Source organism: Pelodiscus sinensis, chromosome 5 (assembly GCF_049634645.1).
Source record: "Pelodiscus sinensis isolate JC-2024 chromosome 5, ASM4963464v1, whole genome shotgun sequence".
Lineage (NCBI taxonomy): Eukaryota > Metazoa > Chordata > Testudines > Trionychidae > Pelodiscus > Pelodiscus sinensis.
Window position 1 is genome coordinate 14,932,435 of NC_134715.1, and position 24,784 is coordinate 14,957,218.

The following is a 24,784-nucleotide window of genomic DNA, read 5'->3' on the forward strand; positions in this document are numbered from 1 at the left end:
CTCCTGTCCACAGGAGGCTGGACTCCCCACAGAGACACTGCTCCAGACATTTGCGCAGTCCCTGACTGCCAGTGGGCCCTCCCACAGACAGGGACTGCTCCAGAGGAGAGCAACCCCTGTCTGAAGTGGGCCCTCTGTGGGGCTGCAGCAGCCTCCTGTCTGCAGCAGGTGGGGAGCTGCTCCAGCCCCCAACGATTACCAATTCATTGGAATTCGTAAGCATCTTCCATTAAGAGGACTAAGGAAGTAGTCCCATGAAACTGTGGGATAATTCAGGATGACTCCTAGGCCCAGAGTCAAATGGGGCTACATTTACTATGTAAAGTAAAAGGTCTCAGATCTTGAGACCTATTGAATCGACTTAATGGACCTCTAGTGCTGCAGTGTCATGGGACGCTAGGTCTGGGGCCTGGGTTAATGCAATTGTAGAATAGTTGGATGGGGGCATCTTATTGTGCCCAAACCCATTACTCTTGGTAGAGGACAGTGAGAGGAGTTCTGAGAAGGGTCACATGAAACTTCTGGTCATGTATCCATCTTGATCCCAGAAGTACTACCCCCAGGGGTGGGACTTTCCTGTGGCAGGTGGGTGTGGCTAACAGGGGTCGGGGCATGGCTAGCCAGGGTCAGAGGGTGTGGCTGTGTCCCTATTTTTGCTTCAGAAAATATGATCACCAAACCTATAGATTAAGCTGGAGAGGGAGTTGAGTCAGCAGGCTGCATGCCCTCCGTAAGACTGGTCCAACCTGTTTCTCCCCACTGTTTCAATGAGAGTGAAAGAAAGGCTCCCTAAGGAATCTCCTGTGGCTGGACTGTGCTTTGGGCCAAGAGCTGAAATCACTGTGAGTTGAAATCACTAGATTTGGTCCAGAGCCAAATCCACCACAAGCCAGTGGAAGATGCGATGAGCAGCTAGTAGGGTGAAAATGTAGAGGTGTGGGGAGCAGCCAGCAGAGAGGAGGCAGTGAGGGGCGACGAACGGCCAGCAGAGCAGCACCAGAGCAGTGAGCAGGTTGATGGCGAGTGACCAGTACAGTGGGTGAGATGCCTCTTACCCCACTCCTCCCTTCTCCCCCACTCAGGATGGATGGTGAACTCTGCAGATCACCTCTCAACTCTGGTCTGCCTTGACCAAGAGCAGTGACAGTGAGTGGCATACAAAGATGGGTTGGGCATATGAAGGGGACGTTTACATTGCTGGGCTTGAGAGGAAAAGGACACTGCTGAACCTACTTGAGCTTGGGATATTCATTCATGGTTTTGGTTATGAACTTTGTTTGTGGTGTTTTCCCAAAATAATGCCACATTACTTCCCTCCCCTTTTAATAAAAGTTTCTTTTCCACACTCAGACTCTGTGCCTGCGAGTGGGGAAGCATTGCCTCCCAGAGGAACTCAGGGGTGTTGTGTGAATTTCCCAGGTTACTGGGTGCAGGCTTGAGCCGTGCTCACCCACAGCCGATTCTGTGATGGATCAATGGAGAGGAACTCCTAGATAGTTAATCCAACCCTGACTGCTGCTGGTGCTACCTGACAGAAAGGTTATATCATCTTTACTCATATTGAGAAGTATATTGCTCCATAAGTTGTCTCATTTAAATCAATGGAACCAAATGCAGAGTATAAGATATTCCATGTAAGTAATGATGACATGATCTGGCCTGAAGTCAATAGGAATTTTGTCCGTGTTCAGACTACTAGAGCTCATTTATTTCTGAAAATGCAGCCCATTGCTTTGGAAATGATTATCACATAGAGAACATTCTGACCTTAGCACGTGATAAACAGATGTAGGACTGGGTAGCAGAAAACCTTTAACATATACAGTAGAACCTCAAAGTTATGAACCCCTTGAAAATGGAGGTTATTCATAATTCAGAAATTTTTGTAACTATGAACAAAATGTTATGGTTGTTCTTAACACTGAACATTGATTTAACATATAATTGAAACTTTATTATGAAAAGGAAAATTAAAAATAAAAGATAAATGCTGCTTTCCCTTTATTAATAGTTTATTTTCACACAATACTGTGATTTATTGTACTTTTTTAAAATCTCTGCTGCTGCCTGATTTTGTGTTTCCAGTTCCAACTGTAGTGTATAGGTGACTGGTCAGTTCACAACTCTGATGTTTGTAACATTGAGGTTCTACTGTATTTGATACTTAGCAAAAGTGCCAAAGGCAGCTCTGAAAAGAATGAAGGTCTATTTCTCTGTTAATGATCTATGACTATGTAAAGATTTCCATAATGTGAAAGAGTTTAAAGTCATACTGTTAGCTTATCAGTCAGATGATTTTTTTTTTTTGGCCAATTTCTTAATTATTAGAAGCCAAAATTTTGTATTTCAATCAAATTCATCTTCAGGAAGAAAAAGACTATTTATAAATATTCATGTATTGAAGATTCACTACAATTACCTGGGCCGTGGAGTTTTGTGGATTATATATCAAGTTTTTAAATGTGCGTCTCGACACCCACTTGAGCTGGTGTAAGAAGGAAGTGCTGTATGTTATTTGTTGGAAATCTGCACTCATCCTCCTTTTATTTTTCAAAGACAGTTTCTCTAATTCTGCTTTTGTTTCTTTGTAGTAAAGGGAACTGGAAAACAGCTCTGCTAATCTCTCAGCAATAGTCTTATCAGCTCTCACCTCTTCAATGGTTTCTTCAGATTAAAAAGAAAAATATTGTTGTAGGAGCAGTAGTAATAAAAAGCTAAAGACACAAATTACTTCATGTCAGTTTAGGTATGCTGAAGTTTTCTTTTTTTTTCTTCTTTCCCAAAAGTGCTCCTTTTTATTCTCAAAAATCTCTTACCATAAATAAATAGAGATGAGATTGAACCAGAATCCCATATCCAAACCTGCAGAATGGTACAACAATTCAGATCAGGATCAAAGTTTCAAAGCTCTAGTTAATTTCCGTATCAGGCAAAAGAGAGAATCCCAGCAGCAGGATGGCTAGGACCAAGTTAGGGATTATATGGAAATGTTTATGGAAATGATGACATGCACTGTACAATTTATTTCTGGGCACCGTCTCCCAGGTATTTTAAGTGAATAAAACTGTGACCTAGTTAAATTACATTTATTGCCGCCTGCTTTTCTTTCATTATGGCCAGAATGTGTAATGGCAAACTAAACATATCCCAGAATAAATTGTGTGATTTAGATGCCAAGACTGAAGAGGTGGAAAATAACTAAGTAGAAATACTTTGTTACACTACTCAAGTACATTTTTTTAATATTTGTACTTTACTCAAGTAATTTATTTCTTTAATACTTTGACTTTTACTCAAGTCGTTTTAAGTACTTAGTGGGGTTCGGAAAGCAATGAGTAACTGACAGTTGAGGAAGCCAACATTCCGATTTGCTAAAGCACAGCTGCATGTGCAAAGCATCCAATTGTCATGCAGTGATGATTTAAAAAAAATAAATCAAGAAACACAATGACCCTGCCAATGAAGGAGCCTTTTAATAGCTGCATCAACACATTTTCATTCAAAAACAGTATATATGCAGGGGTGGAGAGCCCCGAGCCTTCAGGGCCAGATCCAGCATTTTGGGGAGAAGAAGTGTGGTACAGCGCAATGCCACTCCCCCTCCCCCTGGCTGGGGGAATGTAGTGCTGGAAACCACTTATGGGAAGGTTTCCCCACTGCTCCCATTAGCCAGATTTTGGCCAATGGGAGCAGCGGGTAGCGGCAGGGAGCACAGAGCTCCCCCTCATGGCCAGCCCCTACACTCCCATCCCTCTCCTATGCCTCCCCTCCCACCCAGCTCTCCCAGCCCTGGTCCGCTGCTGCACACTCCCACCCTTCCAGACACTCCACCCTTCCAGACATCCCACCCTCAGCCCACTCCAGCACCCAATCTTCCACCCACACCCCAACCCTCACCCCCATCCCTATCCCACTCCTTGGCAACCCCCTCCTGCACACTGAATCCCTCATTTTTGCCTCACTCCAGAGGCTGGGAGGGGGGGCTCACAAAATCTACTAACTCTGGGACCCCAAAAGAGTTAATCTGCCCTGTGGAAAGCCCTGAAGCTTGGTCCTCCCTGCCTCCTCCCCGCTTCCTCCCCACTGTGGGGCTAGAGCACAAGGGGAGCGAGGTCTCTCAGTAGGGGGCGACATCAGTGAGGGTTTTTAGGGTTTGTGTGGGGTTTTTTTTGTTTGGGGGGGTTGCCTCTCACTTGCGTGGCCCCCCAAAGGATTTTTCTGTAGATCAGTGCCCCCGTGACCCAAATAATGGTGCGCTATGATAAATCAGGTGGATAACCATAGATTTCCATAGGACAGCTACTTTTTACTTCTGGATACTTGAGTACAATTAATGTGTGATACTTTTTGTACTTTTACTCAAGTACTTTTGCAGAAGGATACTTCGACTTTTACCTAAATTAATTTTTTTTCTAAATAGCAGTACTTTTACTCAAGTAATTTTTTAAGGTACTTTTTCCACCACTGCAAGATTGTCACACAATTTTCTGTTTGTGTTCTCAGAGAGCTTATATTTTCTGAATGCAACTTTCTAAGAAGTTCCTTAAGAATGTAAAGCAGAAAATTGTTAAAATCTTGGAAGCTGAATCACACAATCTAGCCTTAATCAAGTAACTGTAGACACAAAATTAGAAGCAAAACTGTTTTCCACGTTTAGATAAGAAGTAGCATATGGAACAATGCCTCCTCTACCATACAAATGACTTGAGACCTCTGGAGTGGCTGTTGTTAACAGACACAGTGCAATTGCACCACAGGCATGTCTTGAAGCCCAGAGACTTGGAATCTGACCTGAATATGGGAATATCCTTGTATACAGAAGGAGTGTAGGCAAGCTCTTAGTTAAGTCCTCCTCCCAACAGGCAAAACACAATTTAAAAATGAAGGTTACTCACCTTGAGCAGTAACTGGAGTTCTTCGAGATGAGTGCCCCATGGATGTTCCACATCTGGTCTTGGTGCCATACTGGCATCTGGATCGGAGATTTTCAAGAAGTCCCCGAATGCCAACGATGGTGCCAACGATGGTGCCAATGTCATCAGTGCGGTGGCCTTTGCTGGCACCAGTTTAGGATGTTTGGATCTTTTGGGATTGATACCTGAGCTGGCAGGCAGTGCCATGGTGCCACAGACACTGGGGGCATCATAAGTACTGACACTTGATGACCTCAGCCTTGTAGAGGACTGTTTCTTAGCAGAAACAAGGAGAAGTCCTGTGGCACCTTATAGATTAACAGATTTATTGGAGCATAAGCTTTCATGGGCAAAGACCCACTTTGTCAGATGCATGTTGCACACAAAAGCTTATGCTCCAATAAATCTGTTAGTTTATAAGGTGCCACAGGACTTCTCCTTGTTTATGGAGATTCAGACTAACACGGCTACCCCTCTGATACTTGTTTCTTAGCAGAAAGATTCCTGTGAGGTACTGAGGAGCTCCTCTTCTCGGGCATCTTCTTGCCCTGAGGAGAACCTGGAGGCGATCGTACCACTGTAGGTTGTGATCCCAGGTGAGAAGCAGTGTGCAAATTCTTCTCTAGTAGAATTAACTTCAATCAAAGGTCTCTATCCCTGCAAGCTCAGCCAGCGGTTCCCAACCTTTTCCAGATGGGGACCCATTTTGACAATTCAGGAAGACTTGGTGACCCAGGGCAATTCAAAAAATGTATGAATGGCTCCTTAAGAGCCACCTGGGGAGATACCTGGTGACCTTTTTGAAACGCAATGGTGACCCATATTTGGGTCCCGTCTCATAGGTTGGGAAACCCACCTAGCCTTAAGTTTGGCCCAGTGAGGGCTGTGCTGAGGTGAATAATCTTCTCTGAGGCATCTGACGAATTGAGAATGTCCCTCAGAAACTGGCATCACCTCTCTGCAGGAAACAGTGTTTGAAGCCTGGAAAACCAGACATCTTGACAGAAGAAACAAAGTTTGTTTGTTTTTTAAACTACTAACGAACTAACAGTAAAAGTAACATGAAGAACAAGAACTATCTAACAAACTAGCTAAAGAAAAGGAGGTTACTCACCTTAGCTGTAACTGGGGGTGCTCCACAGCAGGTGTCAATGCGTCTCAGTGCCACAGAGTGGAACGAGATGTAACGGTAGTTCGAATTAGAAAGCCTAATTCGAACTACCTACTCCGTGCCGCGTGTAGCCGCGGGCACGGAGTCCGCACTAACGGGGATTTAAAAATGGCGCCGCCCGGCAAGATGCAAATGAAGCCCGGGATATTTAAATCCTGGGCTTCATTTGCAACTTCGAATGACTACATTAACCACCCTAGTTCGAACTAGGGTGGTAGTGTAGACACACCCAAGGTAACCTGCTTCATACCCAAGGTGAGTAACCTAGGGGTGGTCCACAGCAAAGCAATTTGTCTTATGGTGATAGGGACTTTGGATCAGGGAGGTAAACACTCTTTAGTATGGCCTTTGCTACTATTCTAGAGTGAAAAGGGCTGGAGGAAAGTGCACAGTGCTTAGCAAAAGTTTGTTATGATGTCCATGTAGCAGCACACACATACCGTCAATAGAAACCTTCCTCAGGTAAGCAACCAAAGTGGCAACTGCTCTCATGGAGTGTGCACGGACTGAGGTATCTGGTGATAAATTATTCAAATTGTAGCACACTGTGATGCAGTCAGAGATCCAATGGGATAATCTTTGAGATGATATCTGATGCCCCTTGCTACACTCTGCAATGGAGACGAAAAGTGTTGGGGACGACCTATAGAGGCTAGTTCTGTGGATATAGAAAGAGAGCGCTCTTCAGACGTCAAGCGTGTGCATCTATGCATCGAATGGGTTGGCATGAAACTTGAGAAAAAATACAGGTAAGTGTATTGTTCGATGAAGGTGGAAGGCAGAACATACTTTAGGTAAAAAATTCGGATGTGTCCATAGAGAGACGTTGTCCTTAAAAAAGATGATGTACGGTGGGTCTGCCATTAGGGCAGTCATCTCTCCCACCTGATGTGCTGACTTTATTGCACCTAGGAACGCCATTTTGAGCATTAAGTAGAGAAGAGAGCATGTGGCCATAGATTCAAATGGAGGTTTTGTGAGCATGCTTGGTACCAAATGTAGGTCTCTCAGTGCCTGTGGGGCAGCAACATCAGGATATAACACATGTAGGCCTTTGAGGAAGCATTTGATTGCGGGATGTACGAAGACCGTGGTGTCATTAACTGTCATGTGAAAGTGTTATTGCTGCAAGATGTACTCTAAGGGTATGTCTAGACTACATGCCTCTGCCAACAGGGGCATGTAAATTAGGAATACTAACATAGTTAATGAAGCGGGGATTTAAATATCCCCCGCTTCATTAGAATAAAAATGGCCACCGCATTGTGCCAGCTCAGCTGTTTGTTGGCATACACCGGCAGTTAAAGACGGGGATCAGTCAACAAGGAAAGCCGTTGTCAACTGATCACTTATGCCTCGTGAAACAAGGTTTACAGAATCGGTCGACAACGGCTTTCCTTGTCGACCAATCCCCGTCTTGACTGCTGCTTTGTGCCAACAAACAGCTGATCCAGCACAACGGGGTGACCATTTTTATTCTAATGAAGCGAGGGATATTTAAATCCCCGCTTCATTGACTATGTTGGTATGTCTAATTTACATGCCTCCTTCCGCAGAGGCATGTAGTCTAGACATACCCTAATTGAGCTCATAGAAACGTGGGATTGCTTGAGATACAGTAAGTATTCAAGGATTACAGGTAGAAGGGCATCCTCTAGCAATATGTTACAGGAAGCGGCCCAATGTACAAAAGAGAGAGTTACTCGCCCTGTGCAGTAACGTCTGTTCTTCGAGATGTGTGTCCCCATGGATGCTCCACTCGAGGTGCTGGGTCCGTCCCGGCGCCGCAAAACGGAGAAACTTCCACAGCAGTAGCCCTGACGGCCCGCGCATGCGCTTCTGATGCCTCGCGCCATTCGCGCCGTTACAGCTGAGTGCGGGCTGGCTCGTCAGTTTCCTCCCAACCGGAAGCATCTGAAAGAGATAAACAGAAGCTCCGAAGCAGGGAGGAGGGTGGGTCGTGGAGCACCCACGGGGACACACATCTCGAAGAACAGACGTTACTGCACAGGGTGAGTAACTCTCTCTTCTTCGTCGAGTAGTGTCCCCGAGGGTGCTCCACTCGAGGTGAGTACAGAGCAGTGGTCAAGCACTATCGGTGTGCTTCGGACTTATGATCTCTGTGCTGTGGCCAAGACTGCTTGCGCCACCGCTGAATCATTTCTCAATATTTTCGCAAGAGCATAATGCTTGGCAAAGGTGAGCGAGGATGACCAGGTTGCTGCACGGCATATGTCCTGTAAGGGTACCCCTCTAAGGTACGCAGTAGATGCGGCCATGCCTCTGGTGGAATGAGCGCGAGGTCATCCTGGTAAGGATTTGTGTCGTAGGGCATAACAACGTGAGATACAGGAGGTGATCAAATTGGAAATACGTTGTGTGGAGAGCTGTTGACCCTTGGAGCGCTCCGCCGTAGCTATAAAAAGGTGCTGAGACTTTCTGAAGGCGCGTGTTCTATGCAGGTAGAAGGCCAGTGCTCGTCTAACATCGAGGGTATGTAAACGTGAGTCTTCTGGCGAGGAATGAGGTTTCGGATAGAATGTTGGCAGAATTATGGGCTCGTTTACATGGAAGGGAGAATTTATCTTCGAAAGGAAGAGAGGATGAACGCGAAGCAGAACCCCTTGTTCAGAAAATAAAGTGTATGGTGGATCGGCTGAAAGGGCGGCCAACTCACTAACCCGCCGTGCTGACGTGATTGCCAGAAGGAATGACACTTTCATTGTTAGCAAGCGCAGGTCGCAAGTTGCTAACGATTCAAAGGGGGGACAAGTTAGTGCGTCCAGTACCAAAGATAAGTCCCATGGCTCCGGAGGGATTGTGAAGGTCAAATATAGGTTATCAAGTCCCTTTAGGAACCTTTTAACTAACGGGTGAGCAAATAGCGAATGTCCGTCGATGTGCGGGCAGAAGGCCGAGATTGCTGCCAAGTGCACTTTCAACGAAGCATTCGCTAAGCCCTCTGTCTTCAGATGGAAGATGTAGTCCAAAGTATGCTGTGCACCGGTAAAGAAAGAGGGTCAAAGTCCCTTTCCAGACACCACGCTTGGAACCGGTGCCATTTGTAGGTGTAGGCCTTGCGAGTGCTATGGCGTCTGCTATTCATAAGTACGTTTCACTTCCTGAGAGCAAGTCATTTCCGGTGGCTGAAACCAGTTAGGAGCCAAGCCATAAGATGCATGCAATCGATGCTCGGATGCAGCATCAAACCGTGCCGTTGAGACAGTAAGTTAGGCATCAGTGGAAGTCGTTGTGGCTGAGCAACCGACATTCTGGACAATTGTGTCAGCCAAGTCTGTCGAGGCCAATAGGGTGCTATGAAAATCACTGTTGCACCCTCCGTCGCTATCTTCTCCAGTGCCCTCAGAATGAGAGGAAGAGGCGGAAACGCATAGAGAAGTTGGTGAGATCCCCAATTGAGCAGAAGAGCGTCCCCCAAGGAATTCTTGCCAGTACCCGCCTGTGAGCAGTAATGATGACACTTCTTGTTGTGACGAGTGGCAAAGAGGTCTATACTCGGGAACCCCCAGAGACGGAAGAGACCGTGAGCCACCTCATTGTGTAACTCCCACTCGTGCTGAGGAAGGAAGTGTCTGCTCAGGGCGTCGGCGATGATATTGTCTTTGCCTGGGAGGTACAATGCAATAAGGATTATATTGTGGTGGATCGACCAGTTCCACAGTCGTATCGCCTCCGCGCACAGGGATCGTGAACGGGCCCCGCCTTGTCTGTTGATACAGTACACCGTGCATATATTGTCGGTGAGGATGTGGACTGCACGACCTCGGATCCTCTGAAGGAAGTGCCTGTATGCATTGGATACAGCTCGGCGCTCGAGGAGATTTATGTGTAGAAGTGACTCCTGTGCCGACCAAAGTACCTGAACTCGATGTAGTTGCAGATGTGCGCCCCAACCGATCAGAGAAGCATCCGTTGTGATCTGCACTGTGGGTCTTCGTGCGTGGAAAGGGACCCCTGATAACAAATGTTGCGGGTTGTCCCACCATATTAGTGAAGTCCTGTCATGTCCGGGAATGGACACTGTCTTGCTCACAGCGTGTACCCCCTGTGTGTAGACTTTGAATGCTGTGTGTAGCCAATGCTGGAGACTGCGTAGATGAAGTCTCGCATGCGCCACCACATATGTGGTGGCAGCCATATGTCCGAGCAGTTTCAGGTAAGTCAGTATGCTGGGTCTGGGAGCAATTGAAACCGTACGTACCAAGTCCCGAATCATCTGGAATCTTGTTGCAGGCAAGTATACTCTCGCACTCAGTGCATCGAGTCTCGCGCCGATAAACTCCAAGTCCTGACTCGGTGCCAAGGATGATTTGCCGAAATTGATTATGAGGCCCAGAGCCTCAAATACGGCTGTGGTGGTGGTCACTGCCCACGTAGCCTCCTCGCGAGTCGGGGCCTTTAATAGGCAATCGTCGAGATACGGGAAAATCGCGATATTGAGGCTTTGGAGGTAGGCAGCTACCACCGCCAGGGTTTTGGAAAACACCCGTGGTGCTGCTGACAGACTGAAAGGTAACACTCGGTATTGGTAATGTTCCGCGCCCACTACGAAACGAAGGAATCGCCTGTGGGCCGGGTGAATGGCTATGTGGAAATAGGCGACCTGTAAGTCGAGGGACGCAAACCAATCCCCTTTGTGGAGAGCCGGGATGATAGAAGCTAACGTGACCATTTTGAATTTTTGTTTTCTCAGGTAGCGGTTGAGTTGACGCAGGTCCAGGATAGGCCTCCAACCCCCTGACTTCTTCTGGGTGAGGAAGTACATGGAATAAAAACCTCTCCCCCGAAATTGAATGGATACCCTCTCCACGGCTCCTATAGTAAGTAGTCGGGACACCTCTTGCTGTAGAAGGTTCTCGTGAGAGGGGTCCCTGAAAAGGGACGGGGAGGGCGGGAAGGGGGGGGGAATGGAGTTGAAAGGGATGGCATATCCTGAAACAACTATGTCGTTGACCCATCGATCGGTGGAAATCAGAGACCAGCGATGTTGATAAGGCCTCAGCCGATGATGGAATAAAGCTACCTGATTGTGTGATGCACCCGACAAAAGAGTTGCACGCAGTCCCTCGACCGACCCATCAAACTTGTTGCCGGCCCTGCTGCTGACCGGAAGTCTTGCCAGGTTGTTGTCTTCGCTTTTGCTGGCGTTGTCTTGGTCTCTGTTGTTCATATGGCTTGGGGCGGAATGTTGTGTAAGAGAAGGGTCTCTGTTTGTTGTAGGGCGTATACCTCTTACATTTATACGGAGGCGTATACATGCCAAGCGTTCTAAGAGTCGTACGGGAGTCCTTGCCCGAGTGGAACACCTGATCAGTGGACTGGGTGAAAAGAGACTGACGATCGAAAGGTAAGTCTTCCACTTTGCTTAATAACTCACTCGGGGCAGCTGCTTGGTGCAGCCACGACCCGCGATGCATAACTACCGCAGTAGCCGTGGCTCTAGCTGCTGCATCAGCCGTGTCTAGGGCGATCTGAAGCGCTGTTCTGGCCATTGTGTAGCCCTCTTGTATTACCGCCCTCAAGATCTGGCGTTTTGAGTCTGGTAGGTGCTCTAGAAGAGGAACTAATTTGGAGTAGTTATCGAAGTCGTGATTGGCAAGAGAAGCCACGTAATTGCACATCCGGAGAACTGAAGTGGCAGAAGAATACACTTTTCTACCTAAAATGTCCAGGCGTTTAGCCTCTTTATCACTTGTGGTATTTTTATTTTGGGCCGTCTTTGATCTTTGCTGGGCGGCGTCCATAACAAGGGAATTGGGCTGGGAATGCGTAAACAAAAAGTCCATCCCTTTTTGATTTATAAAGTATTTCTTGTCCGCCCTCTTGTTAGTCGGTAAAGAAGCGGCGGGGGTCTGCCATATATCATTTGCGATTTCCAGGATAGCCTCATCGAAGGGCAGAGCCAGTTTTGATTTTTGTGAGGACTGCAAGTTCTTCAGCAAGGGATGTTGCTTTTGCTGTACGTCCGTAATCTGGATACCCTGAGATTGTGCCACTCTGGCAAAGAGCTCCTGAAACTGTTTGTGATCTTCCGTGGGGGATAGTTCACTAGGAAAGACAGCATCGTCCGGAGATGATTGGTTGGCCGGAGAGTCAGGGGTCTGTGGTTCCCTATTTGGAGTGTAGTTGTTTTCATACGCGTCCTGACTAGTAACTGGCATCCTGACTAGTAACGCGTCCTGACTAGTAATCGCCGGCGAAGGTGCGCGAGGTGGAGACGCTGGGCGTGTGGTTTGCGGAGATCGTGATTGTGGATATCGCATGTTATGAGGACACCGGCGGTCATCATAATGACGGTCCCATCTCCGACCGTGAGTCGGGGATCGTCTAGGAGTGTAGGCTCTAGACTCCTCGCATCGACGTGAATATCTCGAACGTCCCGAAGACCTCGGTGATATAGATCTGTCAGAAAAACGAGATGGTGAACGAGAATACAGTGAGCCCTCGCTACTTCGCGGTTCGACCATCGCGGATTCACGACTTCGCGGACTTTTTTCATTACGTATGTATATATTATAAAAGAAATATATCGCGGATTTTCCGGAAATTTCGAAAATAGCCGCGATATATGAAGACCCCAAATATTTTGTTAATTCCATTAAATATGGTGTCCCTACTTCGCGGATTTTCAGCTATCGCGGTCGGGTTTGGAACCTATCTACCGCGATAAACGAGGGTTCACTGTAATAGGAATAGCGTTGTTGATTGTGGTAGCGATAGTGATGGTACGACGGTGATCGCTGCGGTGATCTATGATATCGGTCTCTAGTGGAGACATAATGAGAAGCACGATGGTTTTCAGAGCAGATTGAAGCTGGTGACCAAGGTCCCAGAGAGAACCGTGCTCTTTCAGGCGTGAGTGAAGGGGTCCGCACGCGCCTTGACTTGAAGGGCACCTCATTCGGCACCGAACAATCTGCAGGAGAAGACGGTGCCGTTTGAAGTGGTGTAGTCCCGGTGGCATGGCTGCCCTGGGGTTGAATCAGCAGTGCCACGGGAGTTAACAGCTGTGCCGGTGCCGGAGGAGGCTGCGGTGCAGAGTGCTGTACGGTGCCGCTGGCCACCTGCGGTGCCTGAGGCGGCACCGTTGCTTGCGGCACCGCAGGGAGCAAGGTCTCATCAGCTGGCACCGTGGGCATGCGTGCCGGCGGAATTGTCATTGACTGCGCATGCGCAGTATCAGCCGGTGCCGGGGCCGCCATTGCTGCTTGTGGCCCGACCGTTGGAGCCTTTGCCGGTGCCGAGTCTGCCCGCGGTCCCTTACAGGGAGCCCGCATCGGGTCTTTTGATCCAACCAAAGTCGGAGCTGAGGCACTGCGGCTCTTGCCCGGCTTCTCTGTCGGGTGCCTCGGCAAAGAGCCAGAGATACCCGGTCTGTCCCGTACGTTCCTGTGCTGTGGCTCGGCATTGTGGAGGTCCTTTTCAGGTGAACGGGACAAGTGAACTCCCGAGGTAGCGGGAGAAGACGTGGTTGCATCGGACTGGAGGGCTTTATTGAATAAAATCACCCTCAGCCTCATTTCTCTATCGCGCCGAGCGTGGGCTGTCAGTTTCATGCAGTGAGGGCACTTCATAGGGATGTGCCCGTCCCCTAGGCATTTAACGCAGCGCGAATGCCCATCTGAGTCTGGCAAGGCCTCCTGGCACTGGGAACATTTCTTGAAACCAGGCATTTTGTCTTTTCTTTCCTTTTCTCTCTCTCTCTCTCTTTTTTTTAAAGGCTACTACAAAAAGTAAATTAGGATGGAAACAAGGAACTTGAGACTAACTAACTAACTAAGTAAAAACTACTAAGAACTATTAACACTATCCTAACTCTAAACTGCCAAGTGGCAAACAAATTTCTAAATGAAACTCCCTTTTTTTTCCCCCTCAGGCCGGAGAGGGAGCACGTCCTAGGTCCGTCTGCGGCCGCGGACGGTTGAAGGAAACTGACGAGCCGGCCCGCGCTCAGCTGTAACGGCGCGAGGCAACAGGAGCGCATGCACGGGCCAGCAGGGCTACTGCTGTGGAAGTTTCTCCGTTTTGCGGCGCCGGGACGGACCCAGCACCTCGAGTGGAGCACCCTCGGGGACACTACTCGACGAAGAACAAGACCTTTAGTTACTGTATGTCTTCCTTGTTGCAGGGTCCCTGTTGTCCCATACTTGGCCTGAACATTGTAATTCTATGCTTATGAACCATCGAGCTACAACGCCTTGAGGTACAGTATGAAAAATTGTGGATGGGGAGCTTTGGGTCCTGGTTGGAATAGTATACTCCTGTTGCATGTGAGTGTGATCGGGCGATGTAGGGTCATTCTGTTTAGGAGGCGAAACCACAGTTGCCGGGGTCAACAAGGTGCTATTAGGATAACTCTCGCTTTGTCCTTCCATATTTTGATGAGTACCCTGTTGAGGAGGGGAAAGGGAGGGAATGCATAGAGTAGGTGATCGTCCTACTTGAGGATAAGAGTGTCTCTGAATGAGTGCTTTCTCATGCCTGCCCTGAAGCAATAAAGTGGGCACTCGAGGAGTAACAGTAGTTCGAATTAGCCTAATTCGAACTACCTACTCCGTGCCACGTGTAGCTGTGGGCACAGAGTCCGAACTACCGGGGATTTAAAAATGGCGGCGCCCGGCAAGATGCAAATGAAGCCCGGGATATTTAAATCCCGGGCTTCATTTGCAACTTCGAATGACTACATTAACCACCCTAGTTCGAACTAGGGTGGTAGTGTAGACATACCCTCACAAATTATGCATATACATGTGATTACTGACTGGTGTAATTTGCATGAGAGAGAAGACACTATAAATCTAAGGCATCTTGCAGAGGGACCCCAGGTCTTGTCTTGTCAACATCAGAGCATCGATCCAGATCAGCAGAAGCTTGGCTTCACCCCTCCTCCGTCTAACTCACTTAGCCAGTGCAGTTAGGAGGAGCAACTATTGGTAACAACAACAAGACGGAGTGTGCTTGTGTGTGTGAGTACACATATCAGTGTTTCTCAACCAGTGGTACGAGTACCCTCAGGGGTACTCGAGAGAAGTCTGGGAGGTACGTCAACACAACTGAAATTTGGAGAAAACTGAATTTTTATTTTAAGTTTTATAGCGCTTTATTATTTTTGCACTTTTTACACCGAAAAATTTCATTGCCTGCCTGGCTACGATTAAGTTGTTTAAACAAATGTGTTGCAATAGTCAAAAAAAATTGTGTGCGTCTCAAAACTGTAGGTACTGGGGTACCTATAATTTTTTTTTGTTTTGAAAAAGGGGTACTTTTTTTAAAAAAAAGTTGAGAAACACTGTTATATATCATGCATATGAGAAGTGTTGATTGATATATGTGCTACCAATAAAAGGGGTGTTTTGCCTTTTCCCCCGAAAATATCATGTGCAGTAATTTTAAGTACAACACTGTGATCTCAGGCACCGTGCTGTTCAGCGTCGTACTTGGTGCCGAGTTTTGTGAGGCAGGCACTGAATAGCCTGTCACCTCTATACAGGCACCATGTGAGCCACGTTTATGGAGAGCTTGATCAATACCGGATTATCATAGGTGCTGTGAGGCATGATTTGTCAGCTTTTCTCGCCTGCCTCTCGGTCAAACACCATTTAGGCAGCTGCAGGTCTTGTGGCAGAGAGGTGACAGATTTCTTCGGGGATTTTCTGGGTTTGTCCCCCTTATCATTGGCAATCTGCTGAGAGCCCGGGTCTGAGGAAGGGTGTTTGCCCTTCTCAATCATAAGCATTTTTAAAGGGAGATCTGTCTCTCCGTATTTGTGCATTAAGTTTAATGCAGTGTAGGCAGTCCTGTTGAACATGGGTATCCCCCAAGATACTTGATGCATTTTGCGTGGCCATCTGAGGCCAGCATTGCCTTATTGCAGTCTGTGCAACGTTTAAAACCCGATGAACCTATCAACCCAGGTGGGTGATCTTAAGCAGCAGGAGAACCAACTTGGGGAAGAATGGTGGTTTTGGGGGATGGAGGGATTGCAAAGAACTTGGCAAACAACTATGGAGAAGAACTTGGAGTTAACTAATCTACTTATCTACAAAGAACTATTGAGGAACAAAAAGCACTGCAGAGGTCCATCTTGAGCTGGGGACGGTATGAAGGAACTGAGGGGAGGGTGGCTGCACATTCGTGGTAGTATCAGAGAGCGCCATGTGCCTTGCATGCCGCACATGCGCGACCCCCAATGCAATGCTAGGAAGAATCCACTCTGCAGCACTGAGATGCACTGACACTTGCTGTGGAGCAACTATCTAGATCTGAGAAGAGTGCAGAAAACTGCACAGCTCCATCTCAGGCTGAGGACAGTTGAGAAGGAACAGGAGAGCTCGGGATGCATATGTGTGCTACTGATGGGTATAGCATGCACCGTCGGCGCCATGCATGCATAGCCCACACAGGGACTGCTTGAAAAATCTCTGATCCAGGCATCTGGATGGCATCAAGACCAGACGTTGAGTATCCACGGTGACTTCTCTCAAAGAAGAACTAACAAATTAAATCCTAAAAAGCTAAATGAGCTCACAAAGTGAGTTAGGAGAAGTTATGCTGCACAAAGGCACATGCTGCAGGCATTCCAGCTCATGCTACAGTTAATAAGGAGCAGAGTAATAGTTCCACCCACTCCATCTCTTATCTCCCACCTATGATAGCCAAAGAGGTCTTTAGGACATCAGGTGGGGCCCTTACAGTTGCTGCTTTTCAAAAAGAATTGCAAACAATGAAGATCAGTGTGGACAATCATTCGACCGCTAGATCCCATACCTGATAAATTCCATTGATTGACAGATTCTGATTTACTGAATGTCACAGCAGTTGAGTCTCCATTAATGATATCCAGAAAAAAATCAGCAGGATTGTTGTATGGCTCACATTCATAGCCTGAAAAGAAATACTATCAGGTATCTAAAGTCATTCAATAGATGGGAGATATATTTTTCAATATTAAGGGTAATATTATTAAAACTTGTCTTACAGGGAAATCAGACACTCCACTATCAAAAGGGACCATCTATGTAACAAGTCAGCTTTACCAGAGGCAAAAGTAGAGTCAGCCAAAACTACAAAGTGTGTGGATCTTTGGTTCCAGAATTTTGATTCATTCCATTATGGCAAAGTTCAGATTTGGATTTGGATCATCATGTTTTTAAATGCTTGTCTAAAATGGGGCTTTGAATGAGACACTGAGTTGTCTGAAATCTATCCAGACCAAACAGTGATAAATTTAGGGTGGCATAAACATCTAAAGGGTTTGTGGTCTTTATATTTGAGAATGTACCCATCACTTTTGACTGAAGTACATTACACTGGTTTACAGCTAAATCCCTGACTCCTTCTGGATTCCAGGGAAGCATTAGTAGTCTCAAGTATCTTTTCCATTTGGTTGTGAACATTTTTCTCTTTGATGAATCTCATCCATGCCTTTGTAATTTCCTTGTGGGATTCTCATACTATGTTTCATTTGGGACTAGACCATTTGGAAACAATACTTGGTTCAGAACTTGGCTCACTTAGGGTATGTCTACACTACCCTCCTAGTTCGAACTAGGAGGGTAATGTAGGCATACCGCACTTGCAAATGAAGCCCGGGATTTGAATTTCCCGGGCTTCATTTGCATAAACTGGGCGCCGCCATTTTTAAATCCCTGCTCGTTCGAACCCCGTGCCGCGCGGCTACACGCGGCACGAACTAGGTAGTTCGGACTAGGCTTCCTAGTCCGAACTACCGTTACTCCTCATTCCACGAGGAGTAACGGTAGTTCGGACTAGGAAGCCTAGTCCGAACTACCTAGTTCGTACCGCGTGTAGCCGCGCGGCACGGGGTTCGAACGAGCAGGGATTTAAAAATGGCGGCGCCCAGTTTATGCAAATGAAGCCCGGGAAATTCAAATCCCGGGCTTCATTTGCAAGTGCGGTATGCCTACATTACCCCACTAGTTCGAACTAGCGGGGTAGTGTAGACATACCCTTATTGAGCAGGGCAGACAGTACAGGGATCATTACAGGATTAATTCTCCAAGGTTTGAATAGGGTTCCTCTTATTCATTTTTGGATGCTGTGACAAGGTCCTTGACCAGGCCCCTTGCCCTGGGACCCCTTCTTCAGCCACAAATCACCAGGAGACCCTCTCTTGTGCAATCACCCATGGTTTTTTTTATTCCTTGTGCCAACTTCCCACCACCTTCTATTTACAAAGCTTGGTTATCCCAGCTAACTCAGCTACCTTCTCCTTCTAGCTGGAGTGCACACACACTCGGCTACTCTCTGGCTTCTCCCTCGCCCTCCTCTGGCTGCCTTATATAACCCTCTGGCTAATGAGGCCCATAGCTGCTTCCATTAGCCCTTCAGACATGGGCTTATTCAGCTAGCTGTAATTGACCTTTTCAGAGAGGCTGAAGTGGCAGAGCTCTGGTTTAGCCAGCAGTCTGTCACAATGCAATTCAAGGTTTTGATAGTAACATATCAAATTCTGCAAGATTTGGGACTCAGCAACCTAATAAATAACTTCTCTCTGTGTGTGCATTCTGTATAGGTGCAATAAGTTGCGGTGCTCTTGCTCAAAAGTAGTCCTGATATACAAACATCCAGGATTGCAGGCAGGATGTTATTAGTGGAGGGCCATTGACCATGGAGGTAAGTGCTCTCTAAGCTGTGTGGCTACACGGCCATGCAGGAGCCTATTAGCACCGTGCTGGGACTCAGGGATGTAGCAGGGAAAACATGCCTGCAACAACAGAGATTTGCCACAGTTGGAGGAGAAGCATCTCTCCCATGCAGCCCATGTGCTACTGTGGGAAAGAGAGACAGCTGAAGATAGTTCTCTCTCTGTGCTGTAGCCCCTGGGAACCCTGTACCCCAAACCCCTCATCCACGGCCTCATGCCAAAGCCTGCACCCCCAGCCAGAGCCCCCACTCTTCCTACACCACAACCCTCTGCCCCAACCCTGAGCCCCTCCTTCCCAGCAACATCCAAGAACTCTCTCCTACTTCACACCCCAGTTTGTTGCCCCAGCCCAGCATCCTCAACCCCTCAGCCCTACCCCCACCACATGAATTTTGTTATGTGTACATTTAAGACTTTTTAATTAAGATATGTGGTTAGTAAACATGTAGTTGTTTAAAATATTAAAAACTGCTATATCTAATTGGTCATATCTCACAGTCCTTTTGATTCAAGCTCTACAGGAAGATAATGATTGTATACACTCACTTTGGTCTTGGGATCTAAAGCTTTATCATAGTCCATCATCTCAGAGGCCACAGTGACAGATATCATCGCTTAAAAATAAACCGTTTTTGCTACATTTTTTTATACCAACTGCATTTTTAAACAAAATATCATTCCTTACTTATGCTGTAGGGGCCAGATCTTCTAAAGTATTTAGGTGCCTAACTATCTTTGAGATTCTGTGTCAAAATCAGTATACTGTGCTGAAAGACCAGATGCCAACATCAATACAATGTGCTGTAAGACCATCATTGTGACTTGAGCTCCCTATGAAAGCTCACCAATAGATTTGAAGTATTGTAGAGCATTCCGAGCAGGGCCATGGTACAACAGTTTTCCTGCAGCCAGTAACGTCAAGCTATCAAACAATCTGAATATGGAGAACCTGGGCTGATGGATTGAAAAGACTATTGTTTTCCCATGAGTTGACATCCTGAATGCACAAAAAAGAAAAAGGCATTAAATAGCTGCAATTGTCTCTTTTCTGTTATATTTTCTTTTTGCTATGAATGCCTAATAATACTCATAATCTGAAGTCAAGACAAGCATATCAGGTCAAAACCTGAGTTCCTTTCAATTTTTACTCAATCCTTACTTAAGTAAGGGCCCATTACCTTCAATAGTAGCTTGTTTAAGTAAAGTGCAGGACTATGTAGCACTTTAAAGACTAACAAGATGGTTTATTAGATGATGAGCTTTCGTGGGTCAGACCCACTTCCTCAGATCAAACAGTGGAAGAAAATAGTCACAACCATATATACCAAAGGATACAATTAAAAAAAATGAACACATATGAAAAGGACAAATCACATTTCAGAACAGAAGGGGGATGAGGGGGGGGGGGGGGAGAGGGAGGAAGGAAGGTAAGTGTCTGAGTTAATGATATTAGAAGTGGGGAAAGTTAGATGTCTGTGAGCTAATGGTATTAGAGGTGATAATTGGGGAAGTTATCTTGGTAATGGGTAAGGTAGTTGGGGTCTTTGTTCAATCCCCCCCGGAGAGTGTCGAATTTTAACATGAATGACAGTTCAGAGGATTCCCTTTCAAGTGCAGATGTAAAAGGTCTTTGTAGCAGAATGCAGGTGGTTAAGTCGTTGAGACAGTGTCCTTACTGGTTGAAATGGCAAGAAATAGTTTTTTCTTTGTGATCTTGTCTGATATCTGTTTTGTGGGCATTAATCCTTTGGCGAAGTGTCTGAGACGTTTGTCCAATGTACATAGCAGACGGACACTTTCGGAACGATAGCATAAATTATATTTCTGGATGCGCATTCAATATTCTCTTGCTGACTTAATAGCTGAAATGAGGTGAAAGGCCATATATTTTCCAAAGAAAGATTTATAGAAAACACATTCTTGTATAACTACTTGTAACATCTCAGAAAAGCTGTATGTTGTTTCACAAGATATAACTGAGCAAACAAAACAGAAAAAAGTTTTAAAGGGCCAAATCCTAAGGCCCTTATTATGCTGAGCAAAGAGAAAGAGGGAAGAGTCGAGATTCTAACTTCCCAAAGCTACAGTCTAAGGACAAAGTAATTAAGTTACTGCAGAAGTATTTAAGTGTAAAGTAAAAGAACAAGTTAAAAATCACTTAGGAAAGTTAGATGTCAGCAAGTCACCAGGTCCTGATGAAATGCATCCCAGGATACTCAAGGAGCTGATAGAGGAGGTATCTGAGCCTTTAGCTATGATCTTTGAAAAATCATGGCAGACAGGGGAGATTCCAGAAGACTGGAAAAGGGCAAATATTGTGCCCATCTATAAAAAGGGGAATAAGAACAACCCAGAAAACTACAGACCGGTCAGTTTAACGTCTGTCCCAGGGAAGATAATGGAGCAGGTAATTAAGGAAATCATATGCAAACACTTGGAAGGTAATAAAGTGATAGGGAATAGCCAACATGGGTTTGTGAAGAACAAGTCATGCCAAACTAATCTGATAGCTTTCTTTGATAGGATAACGAGCCTTGTGGATAAGGGAGAAGCGGTGGATGTCATATACCTAGACTTTAGTAAAGCATTTGATACGGTCTCGCATGATATTCTTATTGATAAACTAGGCAAATATAACTTAGATAGGGCCACGATAAGGTGGGTGCATAATTGGCTGGATAACCGTAGTCAGAGAGTTGTTGTTAACAGTGCTAAATCCTGCTGGAAAGGGATAACAAGTGGAGTTCCTCAAGGGTCTGTTTTGGGACCCGTACTGTTCAATATCTTCATCAATGATGTAGATATTGGGATAGAGAGTACGCTTATTAAGTTTGCAGATGATACCAAACTGGGTGGGGTTGCAACTTCTTTGGAGGATAGGGACATAATTCAAAATGACCTTAGCAAGTTAGAGAAATGGTCAGAGGTAAACAGGATGAGGTTTAATAAAGAGAAATGCAAAGTGCTCCACTTAGGAAGGGACAATCAGTTCCATACATACAAGATGGGAAGCGACTGTCTAGGAAGGAGCATGGCGGAAAGGGATCTAGGGGTCATAGTGGACCACAAGTTGAATATGAGTCAACAGTGTGATGCTGTTGCAAAAAAAGCAAATATGATTCTAGGTTGTATCAACAGGTGTGTTGTAAGCAAAACTCGTGAAGTCATTCTGCCGCTCTACTCTGCACTAGTTAGGCCTCAGCTGGAGTACTGTGTCCAGTTCTGGGCGCCACATTTCAAGAAAGATGTGGAGAAATTGGAAAGGGTACAGAGAAGAGCGACAAGAATGATTAAAGGTTTAGAGAACATGACCTATGAAGCCAGGCTTCATGAACTGGGCTTGTTTAGTTTGGAAAAAAGAAGATTAAGGGGGGACATGATAGCGGTTTTCAAATATCTAAAAGGGTGTCACAAGGAGGAAGGAGAAAATTTGTTCCTCTTGGTTTCTGAGGACAGGACAAGGAGTAATGGGCTTAAAGTGCAGCAGGGGAGGTTTAGATTGGACATTAGGAAAAAATTCCTAACTGTCAGGGTGGTCAAATATTGGAATAAATTGCCAAGGGAGGTGGTGGAATCTCCCTCTCTGGAGATATTTAAGAACAGGTTAGATAGACATCTGTCAGGGATGGTGTAGGCGGAGCTTGGTCCTGCCTTGAGGGCAGGGGGCTGGACTCGATGACCTCTTGAGGTCCCTTCCAGTCCTATTATTCTATGATTCTATGAAAAGGGAGTTACTCACCTTGTGCAGTAACGAGTGTTCTTCGAGATGTGTGTCCCCATGGGTGCTCCACTGTAGGTGAAGGGTCGCCCTGAGCCTCAGATCGGAGCTTTGTATAGCAGTTTCCCCTGTTGAGCCACGCATGCCCAGGAGGCGTCTCGAGCCCTTCCCGCCTCCTGAGGAGCGCGGCTCAACCCCCTCCCTTTCATGTCCTCGTCTCCGCCTGAGTAATTTCGACTCCGAGCAGAGGGGAGGCAGGGAGGGTCATGGAGCACCCACGGGGATATACATCTTGAAGAACACTTGTTACTGCACAAGGTGAGTAACTCCCTTTTCTTCTTCGAGTAGTGTCCCCGTGGGTGCTCCACTGTAGGTGACTACAAAGCAGTATCCAGCATATGGCTGGAGGGAGCCAGAGTCAATGTTTGGCAGTGGTGGAGAGCACTGCCGTGGCAACTGCTGAGTCACTCTTAAGTTGTGGAAGAATAGCGTAATGTTTAGCAAAGGTATGATCTGAAGACCATGTTGCTGCCCGGTAAATGTCTCTTAAGGGGACATTGCCCAGAAAGGCTGTAGAAGCAGCCGTGGCTCGCGTAGAATGCGCTCGTGGTGGGCGTAGCAGCGGTCTATTGCCCAGAGAGTGGCACTTAATTATGCATGTCGATATCCACTTTGAGATTCGTTGAGATGATACTGGTGTCCCTTTGGATCGTTCAGCAATGGAGATAAAAAGTCTTTCAGATTTACAAAATGGTTTTGTTCTTTCTAGGAAGAAGGCAAGAGCGCTCCGGATGTCCGGAGTGTGCAGGCTGGCATCTGTCTGCGAAGAATGCGGTTTTGGGAAAAAGGTAGGTAACACGATTGGTTCGTTGAGATGGAATTCTGTACAGACCTTTGGCAAAAACGTGGGGTGGGGTCTAAGTATGACCCTATCCTTTGTGATAACTGTGTAAGGAGGCTCTGACATTAATGCTCTGAGTTTGCTCACCCTCCTGACGGAGGTGATGGCTAAGAGGAAACAGACCTTCATAAACAGGAAAGGAAGTGGTACTGTTGCCAGTGGCTCAAAGGGAGGTCTGGTGAGGCAGTTCAAAACAAGATTTAGGTCCCACAAAGGGGGTGGGGCCCTATGTGGTGGGTACACATTCTGGAGTCCCTTGAGGAATCTTTTTGTAATAGGATGGTTAAAAATGGAAAAGCCATCTACTGATGTATGAAATGCTGCTATTACAGAGAGGTGTACTCTTAGGGAGGAGATTGACAGTCCTGATGCTTTAAGGTCCAGAATGTAGTCTAGGATGGTATCTAGTGGTGAGGCACGGGACTCCACTTTGGCTCGCTGACACCAGTGACAGAAACGTGTCCATTTCTGTTGGTAAGTTTTCCGAGTAGACTGTCTCCTGCTGTGGAGGAGGACGTCTTTTACTCTCTGGGAGCAGTGATTTTCTACCTCCGAGAACCAGAGAGAAGCCATGCCTGAAGATGCAGGGTATTGAGTTGTGGATGCAATATCCTGCCGTCGTCCTGAGATAGTAGGTCCATCCAATACAGTAGTGGGTAGGGAGGCTGGAGCGCTAGCCTGTGAAGGTATGGGTACCAGGTTTGGCGAGACCATGATGGCGTAATCAGGATGACTAGGGCTTTGTCTCTCAGGATCTTGCGCAGGACTCTTGGGATGAGCGGTATGGGAGGAAAGGCGTAGTGTAGGGGGGCTGTCCATTTGATTAGGAAGGCATCCCCCAGAGTGTTTGCCAAGTCCCGCACGTGAGCAGAATTGGGGACATTTGGTGTTCTGGGTTTCTACGCAAAGAGGTCAATCAATGGCCATCCCCACTGGTGAAAATTGTGTTCGTCAGCTCCGTATGTAACTCCCATTCGTGGTCCGAGGGACAAAGTACTTCCTGTCGATTCTCTTATTAGTTGGTTGAATGGATGCAGGTGTTTTCCAGAGGTCTTCCGAGGTCTCCATTATTGCCTCGTCTATAGGCAGGGCAATCTTGCTATGTAATGTAGGATGGAGATTTTTTAGCAATTGGTACTGTTTCTTCTAGACCTCCTGCAGGGAAACATTCTGACTTGTCGCTACCCTCTTGAATAGTTCCTGGAACTGTTTTAGATCATCAATTGGTGAAGAATCTGATGGTACTACGGCTTCATCTGATTGTGTATCGGGAGCATCAGAATGTGTGACATTTATTGAATGAATGTCTGATTCATTGTCAGAGATTCGGTCCACCTCTTCATCTGAAAGAGTTGCTGGAGGTAGGGGCTGCGGCCGAGATGAGCTTCTCCGG

At 46.5% G+C, this 24,784-nt stretch overlaps 1 protein-coding gene across 4 annotated transcripts in view; it reads right to left on the bottom strand.

Moving 5' to 3' along the window:
- The window catches only part of LOC102448589 (broad substrate specificity ATP-binding cassette transporter ABCG2-like), a 143,837-nt gene that overhangs the window by 77,130 nt on the left and 41,923 nt on the right, over positions 1-24,784 (bottom strand). For all 4 annotated transcript variants that reach the window (XR_012904021.1, XM_075929565.1, XM_075929563.1 and 1 more), the window contains 3 exons: positions 19,618-19,769; positions 16,873-16,989; positions 2,420-2,664 (listed from right to left, as the gene is read on the bottom strand). Coding sequence is in view for 3 of the 4 variants with exons in the window: in XM_075929565.1 (XP_075785680.1) it covers positions 2,420-2,664; positions 16,873-16,989; positions 19,618-19,769 (514 nt within the window). In the remaining variant the exon portion in view is untranslated. The remainder of the gene's footprint in view (positions 1-2,419; positions 2,665-16,872; positions 16,990-19,617; positions 19,770-24,784) is intronic.